Source organism: Phalaenopsis equestris, unplaced genomic scaffold (genome assembly GCF_001263595.1).
Source record: "Phalaenopsis equestris unplaced genomic scaffold, ASM126359v1 Scaffold000840, whole genome shotgun sequence".
In the NCBI taxonomy this organism is placed as follows: domain Eukaryota; kingdom Viridiplantae; phylum Streptophyta; class Magnoliopsida; order Asparagales; family Orchidaceae; genus Phalaenopsis; species Phalaenopsis equestris.
In genome coordinates, this window is record NW_018165280.1 from 656,335 (window position 1) to 671,345 (window position 15,011).

General features: G+C 34.4%; 1 protein-coding gene across 1 annotated transcript in view; it reads right to left on the reverse strand.

The window, feature by feature from the left end:
* Window positions 1-227: 227 nt before the first annotated feature.
* Window positions 228-15,011, reverse strand: part of LOC110031538 — a 33,553-nt gene continuing 18,769 nt past the window's right edge. Inside the window, exons 3-4 of the mRNA XM_020734784.1 lie at window positions 2,657-2,734; window positions 228-709 (exon numbers count right to left, since the gene is read on the reverse strand). Coding sequence (XP_020590443.1) covers window positions 566-709; window positions 2,657-2,734 — 222 coding nt within the window. The 3' untranslated portion in view covers window positions 228-565. The remainder of the gene's footprint in view (window positions 710-2,656; window positions 2,735-15,011) is intronic.

The following is a 15,011-nucleotide window of genomic DNA, read 5'->3' on the forward strand; positions in this document are numbered from 1 at the left end:
GATATGCAAATACAAAGGAATTGGGTGGCATGCATGCAAATACTCCAACAAGAACTTGAATATCTCAGTAAATGTTACAATCATCATTAAAGCCACCACATATTTTAACTCAGGATTAAAAAAAAACCATTCTAAAAATCCATTCAATCTCATATTAAATTTGCATATTGGAATCAACAAACAAATAAAGTTATGTGGCAAAGCACAAACGCATACAAACTTAGAAAAACCTTAAAAAAAAAAGTGAAAACAACAATAAAACAGACATTTTTCTCTCATCTGCAGCCACCACTTTCAAACACAAAATATACATTTTACAAAACATTCTATAAATTGCAATCAGCAATCTCTCTGTACTGTGCAACCAAATCCTTCACAAAAGAGTAAATAGTAATAATAATAAGCAATATGAAGCAAAAGATGTGCAAGTCTCGCTATCTGTTCCCGCCTTAAAAATTTCAAGCTCCCGAGGGCGTCAACAGAAGATGACAAAGGGAAGAATAATATACCATATAAGTAACTGTATAGGAGTAGTTGATGGGCACGTGCAGGGTGTAGCCGGGTTCTATAATGGGGCGTTGGGCTCAGGGAGCTTCAACGTAGATGACACAGATGACTGGAGGAAATTCATTGCCTTCCCAATATTCTCTTCTATAAGCTTCCCTATTTTTTTCTCAGTGCCTTCATTCGGCTGCTTCTTCTTCCACACCTGCTTGGCAGAGAAGATTAGGGTAAAATAATTTAGAAGATGATGCCTTACATATTTAGGGGGAATTTAGTGGTCAGAAAATGGAAGAACAGTTGACTTGTTATATATGGAGAGGTTCCTTGGCCTAATATATAGAGGAAACAATAAAGGAAAACGTAATCTAGGTTGAACTTAGAAGTCGAGAAAGGTGTACAAAAATGAAGGTTAAGAAAATTTGACAGGATGTGGAGGCAAGCAGAAGATGTTCAAAGTTCAATCACGATTGAAGTGAATGATGTAATAATTATTGAAATTATTTTAATATAATTTAATTTATATAATAATAGAACAGTAATTATTTTTATCAATTCAATTAAACAATTTTTTAATTTAAGGCACATCATTTTTTTGAATATTTTGAATAATATTCTAAATCAAAATATTGAAATATGATATTTTCTCTATTTTTAATTTAAATTCTTATTTGTAGTTATGAGATTAAAATCAAAAGACTAAAATTGGACAACAATAAAACCAACTGATTCTTTAAAAACTGGAACGATTTATCGGTTTGGCACTTCAACTCTGATTCAAACAGGTTCAATCCTGGTGCCAGCAGAAACCGTTTTGAGCTTGGACCAAACCAATCGAATGATTGATTCACAATTGAGCCAACCGAAATGGCCGAACTGGTTCGATTTCTAAGACTATAATAAATAGTACTCATTTTGGAATGAATAATAGAAATTTGTTTCCACCGCAGTTCAAGAGCATATAATGGAAATCAAGAATACAAGAGAAAATGAAACTACAAGTATTCGAGATTAGTTAGAAAAAAAACAAAGAAAGAAATCATCCAAAAACAAAATGAAGTGTAACCGCATAATAGGCCAAGAAGTTTTGAATCACAATACAAGTAGGCAACTTAAAGCTCATGCTAAGATGTGTTCTATTTGTTTTAATGATTATTGCAATTGAGAGCCCTTGCAAAAATTCTCTGGGGACCAGGTCAAGCCCAAGCCAGAGCCCAGCAGAGGGTTTGGAAATAGAGTTTTCAACTAGCAATAGATGGGACTTAATTAATATCTCATTGCCTGTTCATGCTAAGAAGTTACTGAAAGACTTGGTCAGCTTAGCAGGCATTTGATCAGCATTACCAGGCATGCTAGTTTTTCTAGGCATTGCTCTTAATACCAGTTCAGTAGTATCTTTGTTCTTGAAAAACCTAAACGGAGATTTCCCAAATCTGTTTTTTCATTATAAACATTATGATCTTTACTGGCTAAAATTACTTTTCAGCTGAATTTAATTTTGCTCAACCTATGGGTATGGGCAGTATACATTCGGTCTTTGCTTGCTTCACAGTTATAAATACAAACGCAAAACCCTTCTATTGCTGTTCCCTTTTGAAGGGAGAGCACGTTTCCCAAATATATACGATTTCCCTAGTAATCATTTCTATGCATTGGACTTAAGAGCAATGCCTAGAAAAACTACAGTCACTGGACATTAGCCTTCTTTATTTGTAATGATTGAACAGCAATAGTCTAATACCAGTCACTGGAAGTTAATTGAGCTCACAAAAAGACATTAAATACTGAATTCTAGTTATAAAACATTTGCTGAACCTTTTTACTCGTTCTACCTTATCACACTCACTATACATAACACTAGTCTAGATAATGTTCATTTTGGTAAATAGTAGATAAAATGAGATGATAGCAAATAAGATAAAAATATGTGCAACGTTGTCTATCAACGACAGTTAAAAAAACAAAAAAAAAAAAAAAAAAAAACCAAAAGAAGAGTAAAATGTGCAGAGGTATGAGAAGCTTGGGGAACACGAGATCTCGCGATCAGATGAAAAACTAAATTAACGGGAGAGATTAATTCTATCAAAACAAAAAACAATAAAATAACTAAATATATGATTAATTCACAATAGTTGACAACAAACTTCTATAATACCTCAATGAATTGACGAGTGAAGTGTGCTACAAACTGTGCCACCACATTAGCATCGCCAGCCCTTCTCATGCTTAGAACCTACAGATTCAACAACGAAAAAAAATGGGAAAGTCAGATAGAAATTCAAACTATGCTCAACCAAATAATAAAGCTTATATTACTTATAGATATAGAAAAAAATAACAGAAATGACCCAACCCCACTGCCTCCCGTTGTGAACTTGTAGAAACCAAAATAAGAATGAAAATAAATGAAAACTAGTCTAGCATTGTCCAGACTAGAAACTGTTGAAAGATTTAAGCTACTTAATGGCATCTTATCTCAGAAAGTTCTCAATCATAGCTTTTTAAAACCGCTGTATAATAAAATATATTAGTTGAGTCGAACAAAATGTTCTATTGCCATTTACTGGACTAAAGAATTTAAAAAATGCCACATGCTTTGTATGATGTGACATAGAAGCAACCAGAGTAAGTAGACTTAAACAATCATGCTGAGTTGTTGAGCATAAAGACGGAAATTATCAAAGACCCAGATGAAATCACACAGTTAAAAAGTTTTTAATAGCTCTGGGGCATATTTGAAATTTATAATCAGAGTGACGTGCTAAAAACATTTCATAATGTATGACTTTTCTGAAGCAGTTCAACGGGAACACAAGGTCCCCCACAAAAGATGGAGAGTTGTTAGGTTGGTAAAGATTTGGTACAAAAAAAAATCCACAGTTCGCCACTCAGATTTCTGGTGATACAATGACTTAATTATTAAGGGGCATTTACATACATACCACACAATTCTTATGAATTTACATATTTATCACTTAGACATTTATATTTATATGCACATCACTCAAATCATTAATATCATATCGAAAAGAACACCACCACTATCTTTTTAAAAGTGAAACACACATTTTCATGCATAAGTTTATGACACCAGGGCGTTATAATTGTAATATCAAACTTTGGATGTTAGATATGTAAATACAAAATACTTGTGTGGTACGCATGTAAATTTCCATTTTAATTAATATGAAATGAAGAATCAGCACAAAGTTCAATCAACCTCATTTAGCATCACTGACCAAATCGGTGATTCACTCTCATCTCATTATGTTACAGAAAACTTGGAAAAGCTGTCAAATGAAATCATCAGTGACAGCAATAGCAATAGACACTATTTAGAAAATTTTTGTTTGGTTGTACGAGCCTTTTTCGCCCATTAATATATGCTCAAACAGCACAGAATCTGCAATAATTATATAAATCACTTTGAACAACTCTTCAAACACTGAAGAGAATTCAATCATCAAATCAAAAGCTGTTATACACTAAACCGAAACAGCGATAGTTTATTCATTTACTCTCATAAAAACTATATGTTAAGATTAAAACAAATAAAATGACTTCACATCTGAGTCATCTTTATCAAATACAAAGATGCATGTTTATTCACATACCAAATCCATCTGCAAGTCTTCCCTTAGAATGCAAGTCCACCCTTTCCTAAAATCAGGATTCACTTACTCTAACAAACCAAATACTAGTTAGAGAAAACGTAAAAAATCATCAAACCTCTTTTGTACAGCTGCGTTCCACCCAAGAGCTCATGCCAGCTCAGGTCTCCCAATCTAAGGCAACATATAAATATGCTACAAAATCCTTTATTATGAGCCCGACGCTGGGGATTAACCAAGACGAAAACCGTCGGTCGGACGGTAAAAAACTAAATTTTCTATATTCATCTGCAATTTTAAAAAAAAATGAAACAACCACTAAACAAATTAAATAAAACAATATATATAAAATTACATCTTTACTAGTTGCCCGCATTTTCTATAAACATTATCTCTTCTAACGCTCATCATTAACACTTAATTAACCTGAAAAATTAGTTTAAAAAAACAATAAACTAAAAAAATCAATAAAAACATACACCTAAACTACAACAATGCAAGAAAAAACTAATATGCATGTCAGATAAACTTTTTAATAAATCAATATAAACAACTAACATATTATTCAATAAATCTTACTATATAAATAGCATACTAAAACCGTTTATATCTGTACAACCGTTAAGACAAATCAACTTCAATACTATTTTCCATTTACGGGCACAGGAACCTTAGTATTCCCCTACTAATACCATCAAGGAGGGACTCCATAATCATTAATAATTTCATATTACTCAACATATAATACTAGAATACATTAAATATTTTATAATATAAGATTATAAGCATTCGCATCGAAATAACCGATAAAATTCTATAATAAAAAAATCAATTGTAATAATCAAACATAAATAACAATCCATAAAATTGTCTTAGCAAAGATACCAAAATGATACTATAATTTAAGAATAAGAGTACTCACATTGATGACGATTAATTTGCACTTGAATTTGTCATCGTCGACCCTTCAAAATTAGAAAACTAACATAACCATGATAATTAATTAATTATTTATTTTAATAAATTATTACATTTTGCATTAAGTATTAGATTTACTATATCTAATCCAACTTAATTTCAATTTAATATATATATATATATATATCATCAATGTCATTATCATTATTATTAAATCACTTCAATAAACATTACACTCATAAAGCCGGGCGAGATCACTTTTGGTCAAGAAACGCGATTTCCGATCGACAGCTACTTCGACCTCAGCTCTCCCTAGCGCACAAGCTCATCTCTACTTCTGTCATTCATCTGCGCAAAGGATCACACTCTTCCATCGCTTATTCCTACTCAGTGCGACGGAGTCGCCGCTCTGCCCTAACCCTCGCAAACCTCCTCTTACGTAATTCCATCTGCACTGGTCTCCACCCTATCCCCCGATCAGTCGCCCGACACCAGCATAGGCCTTGATGCTGATCGACACCGATGCCGAGACCTCCTGCCTCTCCTCTCCTCCGCTCGATGGCATTACCTCCCGCACAAGACCGTGAAGCCTCTTACCTAGTCTCTACAGGTAAGTAAATTTCCCCCAATCGCATGCTTTGGTAGAGCGAACTCGCCTTCCCGGCTTCCGTCCCCTTGCTACCTCTCCCTTTTATTCGGTGTACCTGACTCCTCGTTTCTTATCCCAAGGTAAGTGAAACCGGAAATTACATGAAGCTGCTAACCTTAGAGTAACCCTCGATGGCCACCTAAAATCAAATGTTTGAAATAGACCAAGCTCAGTAAGTGTTCTGCATTTACTTAAATTATTTCCATCTATAAGCAATGGCAGAGCTAAGACTTCGTCTCAGAGGGAGCATAAATTAATGATTTTAAAAATTATAATCAATGATATCATGTTAACTTCTTTTACATTATTTTTAAAGAAATTCAACTTATCAAACACATAACCCGTTAACCCACTAACGGAACTATTTTTAATAATAAAATTTGCTAAAAAACTAGAAATTATTTTGCTTGTTAATCAAAGCCATGACCCAAAGTTAGTGTTATTTAAGAAGTACATTAGCGAGTTTAACTGATAAGCAAATCTTTCAAGAAAAATGCAGCCCTTAAAGTAATAAATTAAAAGTAGATATCTAAAAAACGAGTAGAAAAATGATTGGAAAAATGCCAAGGTTTGTGTGTTGAAAAGAAGATTATTAGATCATGTATAGCAATTTGATTGAGTTTTGTTTTACATGACAAAGTTCATCTGTGAGGGTAATAAGGATGATGAACAAGAAGTCCTATTGACATTTCAGTTGAATATTAACTTAACAAAAACCATTTTTTAGATTTTTTAGTTTTTTTTTTTTTTATTATTCATTACAAATGTGGTGGATTTTGACACTAAAAGCTAAGATGAGATAGCCAAGTAATTTTAACCAAAAAAACTTGGAAGGATGAAAAGTGTACCTATGACAAAGATAGAGCAGGCTCCAGGTCAATACAGAATTCTAACTTCAAAGACAACTAAAAGCTAAAATGAGACCAATTTTAACCAAAAAATCTTGGAAGGATGAAGGAGTACCTATGACATGACAAAGATACAGCAGGCTCCAGGCCAATACAGAATTCAAACTTTAAATGTCTTTTTGCTATTTCTTTAGGGTTTATATATATAACAAGAGAGCAAAGTAAACTAAACACCGTAGCTTGCTGGCAGCAAATCAGGAAGCGGTTGTTGTGGCCTTAAGAAACTGTGGGACTGCAGAATTGTTGGACTACGACTGATGATCTACAGGCTTTAGGATGGTGCAAAGGCACGATTTGGACTATTGTTTACGGTTTTATTACCCAAAAAAAAAAATAAAAGCCAATCATAAATTTCTTTTACTGGACTGGGCCAGTAGGAGCCTAAGCCCCAGTGCCCGCACTGTAGCTTCACCCATATTTATATGCCGTGGGGCAATTTATTTTGAGATGCATCGATGATTTAAATTTGAATAACCGAATTGACCATGCTCTATGTCTCCAATAAAACATAACATGAATTAGTCAAGCACAGTACATTGAAATTCAAACAATTAGATAAGAGTATCTTTGATACTCACATCTAGAGTAGTCCTCTTTGGACAATTCGATTTGGATCTCTGAATTTTAGCCCCCCAAAAAAGGGTTAGCACCCTTAAGCATGTCATCACATCGATCTAATTGTGATATGTGATGAGAGTGAACCCATGAATGGAAGCCCTTTCTGTAATTAGCAAATTAGGCTCAATAAAACCTTAATCATTGGGGTTTGTGCCCATAGAAAACCCTAATTCCCCATATCTAGTATAAAGTTGAGAAGGTTCACATTGTTGCCAAGAGAAAACATATGAAAAAATGAAAAATCTACTTCTTCAAAAAAATACAATCTACTCAACATTTAATCCCAAAACTCCAAAAATCTCATTTTCCACCCTCATATACATGATAAAAATTTTGCCAAGGGCTCTATTGGTTCCTCCAAAACCCGGGCTTGGAATTCACCAAGAAAGGAATATAAAGGATTTAATCAGGCAGCTGTTGGTGCCTTTGGGGATCAATGACCACTCGGTGTTTGTGTAACGGGCTAGGCGAGTAGAGATTAATTTTCAGGTTATTTAGAAGCATAAGGAGATGCACAAGAGAAAGCGTCTGGACAAAGGAGAGTCTGTGGATCAATCAACATGATTCAATGTCAAGAAGCACAAGTTCAATTTTGAAAGATACTGTGGTGGCAATTTCTCGTAGTACCATAGTCACTTGTGTCAAATGTGAAAAACAACATAAGGGTGAATGTGTGATGGGCTCCCATAAATGTTACTAGTGTCACCACTCAAGACATATAACTAGATATTGCCCTTCACTTGTCCAAAAAAAATATTAGTAGAGCATAAATCAGTTGGAGTTCTTTTACATAAGACTACAGGTGGGCAGAGAAGATAGAGTTTGCAGTTTTAACTACTACTCAAGTTCAATCAGGACAGTTAGTTCGACCTCGAGTTTATTCTCTTAATATAAGAGAGACTAAAGAACCCGCAAATGATACTTCACCGGGGATTGATGAGTTTCATGTTTTACCACATGTTATAGTGGTGGGGTCATTTTCTTACCGTACTTCAAGTATGATATTACCTTGATTCAATTGATTGAGAAAATTTAGTTGAATTTCCATATATCAAACCATTATTTTATTGTATCCACATTTCATCTTGTTGCATGACATTTAAACTTCTTGATGAAAATTTATGAATACTTTAAGCTTTATCAGCATAATGAGAAGTGAATTGATACTTGGAGAAGATTTTGTAAATTTCGAGGACAAAATTTTAATAGGAATGGAAGATTGTCATAACTAAAATATGAAATAAAATGTAATAAAATAAAATAAATTTTAATGAATTGTGTCGGTTCGAGCGAAGTGTTTCGACAACATCTTATTATGAGATAGACACCTCATTCGAACCAATGTAACAATGGAAATAAACAGGACGAGAGAGAGAGAGAGAGAAACGGAAGAAAGAGGAAGGAGTGGTCGTTTCTTACCCTAACTGGCAGCCTCATCAAGGAGTCTTGCATCCGGCGCCATCATTAAAGTTGATACAATATTGTATCGCATGCGGGAAGGAGACGAAGGAGGAAACGCAACATCAAGAAGGAGCCTCGCGTGCGATGAATTTTTCATGTGGAACTCTTGCCGAAGGAAGGTGGAGGGAAGAGATCGGCTTCCAGCACTGCTGTGGATCGAGCCCAAATCGAAGGAGGAAGCAACTGCTTCGTAAGCTAGTGTCGTGTGAAGGAGAGTAGCGTGAAGATATTACACTGCCTTCCCATGTAAGGGAAGAAGGAGAGCAGCGTGAAGGCCAGTGACCGAAGCAATAGGTGTGTTGTGTGTGGAACTAGGGAAGAAGCCGAAAATTCAAAAAAAAAAAAAAGTGTGTTTAATAATTTAATAAGTAAATATATATTGTTAAATAAATAATTGTGTGTGTGCGGGAGTGTTTGGATATATTTGTATTTTTCTTTAAATAATGTGTAATTAGAAAGTTATTAGAAGCAAGATAGAAGCTACAAAAGTGTTGAATTGGATGGTGTAAGGTGACTTGAACTTCCATTAAAAGAAAAGAGGAAGAATCATTGGAGTGAAGTGAAGAGTGAAAGTCTAGTAAAACTCAAATTCGCAATTTAATGCAAGTTGAGGTTGTACTAATTTAATTAATGAATCTTATATAAATATTCACACATATGCTTTAAGTGTTAATAGTAGATGGATTTCAAATCAAGATTCAAGCAATCGAAGTTTCAGATTTGTATCGAGTAGAGGGTGAGAACCACAAATAAAAGTTAAGGCGAGTTAAGGTTTTAGCATATTACTTATCGATTTAATATATCTCTAGCAATTAAAATATTAATAGTACTTTTAATTAAATCATAATTTGATAATATAATCAAAAGAGGTGATCGAGAATGGAACAAACGAATAAAATTAATCGAGGTAAGATTTACTTATGCCTTTTAATTTAAAAGATATACTAATACCAAAAATAGCGTGTAATTGGAAATTACATTAAGACTTACATTAAGACTTCAATAAGAGAAATAAAGAAGTGATAAAAATGTCATGTTTTGCCTTCTTAGACAATAAATAGAGGATGACAATGATTAAGTGGCAACAATAATCATCAAAAAGAAATGGTTGAGTGTTTATTTTTTTAAATTATAATAATATTGATTTTTCCTAGGTTTTTTTTGCTCTACGACTTGCTTAAGATTTCTGACTCTTCAATTTTATTTTGATCACATCAAGTACATGTTACTGATATTTGCATGTTGTTTAAATGCAAATTTCAGACTATAAAATCTTATGAAAAGAAAATAAAAATGTGATTTTTTTTATTGTTTGCATGTGCATATTTAACTATGACAAAACCACCTTTTATGCTACTAGTGGGGGAACGCTAATGTACTCGTGCACGTAAATGAAAAAATATATTGATAATTAAGTACCTTAAATGATATAATTTTTACAGTGGTCCTGTAACAGTTGTATAGAAATTAAAAGTTTATTTGCATGTAAATGATATAGTAAGACATTGTGAATGTTTAAAAATCAGCTTGAATTACCATGTTAGATAGTTCAAACCGCCAAATATTCTTATATCTTTGCACAATTTAATTGACATGTATATTTTCTTCTTTTTCATTAAATTTTTATAGTTTACGAGTATGAGTGTTCACTAGCTCTATTTGACTTACCGTTATTATAAACTAATTTTTCAGGTTTAATTTCTTTGATTAAAAGATGAGAAATAGTAGAGAATATTTATAGAATACGCAGTCAACTAGAAATGAGATAAATTTACATATTTTATTTTAATTTATTTTCTATACCTAGTATTTTATAGATGAAAGAGCAGCCATAAAAATGAATCAAATTAAAACATGTAATTTTACCTCATTTAGGATTATTCGTGCCTTCTATAAATATTTTCTCTATTATTGCTTATCTTTTAATCAAATAAACTAAACCTAAAAAATTTATTTAGAACAATAAGTTAAACAAAACTAGTTAACGCTCATACTCTTGAACTATAACGATTTGACGAAAAAATAGAAGAGCAATTGGCTATTTATACAATTTAAAATGATCATTAAGCTGATTTTTAAATATTCACTATATGTCTTACTATATAACTTACATATCGATATCCTTTTAATTTGTATACAACTTTCACAAGAACACCATAAAAAATTATGTTATTTAAGGTACTTCAATATCAATATCGTAATTCATTTACGTGCACGGATATGTTAGAATTCCCCGCTAGTACCGTAAAATGATAATATCATATTCAAACATGCACATACAAGCAATTAAAAGAATAAATCTCATTCTTTTTTTTTCATAACATTCAATAACCTGAACTACGCATTTAAATAACATCTAAATATCAACGACAAAGACTCAATATGATTAAAATGAAATTAAAGAGCCAATAAAATCTAAGCAAACCAAAAATTAAAATAATACTTCACACAAATCAATATTACCATAATTTAAAAATATATGTACTCATCTAACCACTTTTTATGAATCTTATAGCTACTTATTATTTCACATCCTTTGATTAGTGCCGAAAAAGACAAAACATAATATTTTATCACTTCATTAGTTCCCTTAATAAAAATTCAAAAGCAATTTCCAATTATACGCTATTTTAGATATTAATATATCTTTTAAATTTAAAAACATAAGTAAAACTTACCTCAATCAATTTTATTTGTTTACTTCTTCCTCAATCACCTCTCTTGATTATATTATGAAAATTTTGAATTAATTCAAAGTACTATTAATATTTTAAAAGTTAAACATACATATTAAATTGCTAAGTAATACGTTAAAACCTCAACTAACCTTAAAATTTCTTTGTTATTGTCACCCTCTATTTGATCCAAATCTAAAACTTTGATTGCTTAAATCATGATTTCAGATACATCACTATTAACACTTAAAAGAATAAATTTGAATATTTATATAAGATTCATTAAATAAATTAGTACAACCTCAACTTACCTTAAATCGTGAATTTGGTTTCGCTAGATTTTCACTCTCCACTTCACGACAGCGACTATTCATCTTTCCTTGAAATGAAAGTTTGAGTCACCTTACACCCATTAATTTGGTATTTTCATACCTTCTATTGTATTTCAATTTTCAAGTAACTTTATATTAACGCATCATTTAAATAAAAATATACTCACACACACAATTATATATATAACAATATATATTAACTTATTAAATATACAATTTTTTTTAAAGTTTCGGCTTCTGCCCTAGCTCCAAGCAAAACCCACCTACTTCAGTCGTTGGCCTTTTCGTTGCTCTCCTTCCCCTACACGCGAAGGTGGTGCGACCCCCTTCTCCTTCGCAGCCCGATGCTAGCTTACGAAGCCGCAACTTCCTCCCCTTCATGCGGATCAATCCAGAGTAGTGCACGAAGCTGATCTCCTCCCTCCACCTTCCTTCAACAAGAATTCTGCATGACAAAAATGTCACATGCGAGGCTCGCTCTCGTTGTTATGTTTCCTCCTTCCTCCACTCCTTCCCGCTTGTACAACACAGCATTGGCTTTCATGATGGCGTCGGATGTGAAACTCCTCGACAAGATTGTCAATTATGGTAAAAAATGACTTCTCTCTCTCTCTCTCTCTCGTCTCCTATTTGTTTCTATCATTACATTGGTTCGAGTGAGGTGTCGTCTTGTAATAAGAAGCTATTGAAATGCTTTGTTCCTATAGACACAACTCATTAAAATTTATTGGATGCAGGCACTACCGGCGTCCTAACTCGAGGGCTAAAACAACACCCCAGGGAGCTAGACTACGCCCCGATTCGGAGCACTTCGATCCTGCAGGATAGAAGCCCCACAAGACTCTGCAGGAGCGAGAATCTGAGAGAATTCGCGAAAGCGGGAGAACCCGTGCGTGAGCAGGGAGCCCGGGTACCTTTGTTGGAATGAGGAGGTGAGCGAGATTACGAATATGCACGATCCATATGGGTGCCAACAGTCAAATTTGAATTTTCTTGATTTTTCCGGACTTCCCACTCCCTTCTATATTTTGATATTAATGAAAGTTTATTTTTTGTGTTTCCACTATTTCCCTTACCAGTTCTAATATCAAGTAGTATCAGAGATAGCTCAACCATAGTTTTATCTTAAGGTTTCCCAAAATCCGCCCATACCCAATTCACCTCCACCAACTTTTTTCTTCCAATTTCTAACTCTAGTGATGCCATCACAGAGAAATAGGTCAGGCTTTACTCGGGAAGAGATCCAACGTGAAATTCATCATCTACAACAGAGACTAGTAGAACTAGATGACAGAACCCAAGATAAGATTACCTTCAACCGTTATTGAGAAACTCGTAGATAACACAGAGACGAGGATCTTAATCCATTCCACGGAGAAGATCACAGCGATGAAAAATATCAGTCTCGTCATTTTGGTATCCAATATCAAATGAGGCCGAGAGAAGAGACCCCTTATGGAGGTCAGAGGGACTTTGGCATCAAGATGGACCTCCCGAGTTCAACGGAAGCATGGACCCCGATAAGTTTATCGACTCACTGCAAACAGTCGAACGAGTCTTCAAATATCAAGACATACCAGAGGAAAAGAGAGTCAAGCTAGCTGCAATCAAACTAAAGAAAAGCGCTTTTGTATGATGGGACATTGTGCTTAGTCAGAGAAACAGGGAAGAAAGTGAAAAAATCGCTAAATGGAAGAAGATGAAGAAAGTAATGCAGAAATGTACCTTCCACCCCACTATCGTCAGGATATGTTTTTGAAACTTCACTTGTAGCAAAGAGGTCTTTCAATTGAGGATTTCACAGCCGAATTTGACCATTTACAACTAAAATGCAAAGTAAAGGAGCCAAAGGAACATACGATAGCCAGATATATCAAGGGTTTGAAACCCGACATCAGCAATGTGGTATAGTTGCAACCATATTGGATACTAAAGGATGTCCAATCATTACTCTGGAAAGCGAAAAAACAACAAAAACAAAATCGGCAACAGTTTAACTTTCAAGCAACATCCTTCAGCAGGCTTGTTTGGATCATTTTTTAATGTCATGTGTCCGAGACGTCGATATTATCTAAGGAGGGCATCCATGTCGTTAACGCTTCGAATACGGGTAAAAAAATGCGCAAATTATTGTTTTTACCCAAATTGCTGAAAAACTGGTCCGAACGACCCCGAATGACGAAACGGACTGTGTGATTGCGTCCGGGACGTCAAATTTACCTAGGGGAGAGGTTCATTTCACTGCAATGACGTATTCGACGAAAAGATGCAGAGAGATAATAATAATAATAATATTATTATTATTATTATTATTAATATTAAAAAAAAGATTTTCCTTCTTTTTTAAAAAAGCCCCGTAACTCTCCTCTCTCTCTCCTCTCTCCTCTCTCCTCTATTCTCTCTCTCCCAATAAATAAAGAGACGGTTAAAAAAAAAAAAATTCTCTTCCTCTCGGCATCTCCTCACAGCCGACCCCTCCCGTTCGCGAAAACCGCCCGTGCTTGCCGTCGCCGACTTCTCCTCGCCGGCGAAGCAGGCCGCCGACCATCTCCACGCCGGAGAATCCCCCCCCCCCCGGACCGCGAGACCTCCCGGATCCCTCTCCTCCGTCGCCGGCGCCGCTCGCCGCCGGTCTTGCTCCGCCAGCCATCCGTCGTCTCCTAATTTTTCTTCTTCTTCTTATACCTCTTCTTCTTCTTTTTCTTCTTCTATTTCTTCTTCTTCTTCTAATGTTTTTTCTTATTTTTTTTTCTTTCTTCTATTTCTTTTTCTTCTCTTTTTTTTCCCTTCTTCTTCTTCTTCTGATTTTTCTTTCTCTTCTATTTCTTATCATAATTTCTTTTCTTCTTCTCCTAATTTTTTTTTTATTTTTTTTTTTTTTTTATCTTCTTCTTCTTCTCCTAATTTTTTTTTCTTTTTTTTTTTCTTCATTTCTTCTTTTTCTTCTTCTTCTTTCTTTTTCTCGGCCAACCCAGCCAATCTCGCCGAATTTTCTTTACCTCGCCGACTTTTGTCTTGCTGGTGTTGTGTTTTCTTTCGCCGGAGTAAAACGGTGAGGATAAGCCTCAGATTTTGGGCTCTCCTTCGTGTTTCATTCGCTCCCGGTGCGCACTGCCGAGCAAGCCTCCTCGAAGGTACATGTGTCGTTTGTACTTTCATATGATTTTATCAATTATTTTGGGTACTTTTTATCCCTCATTGCCTCTTTTATTATTCCATGCATGTTCTACGAGACAATTGGCGCGCGGACTAGAACACCGTCGGGGTTCGTCGGAAACGTGGGCTCTCTTTCAGCATAAAGAGAATACATCTGCAACCGTCACGGGGATGGGACCCTC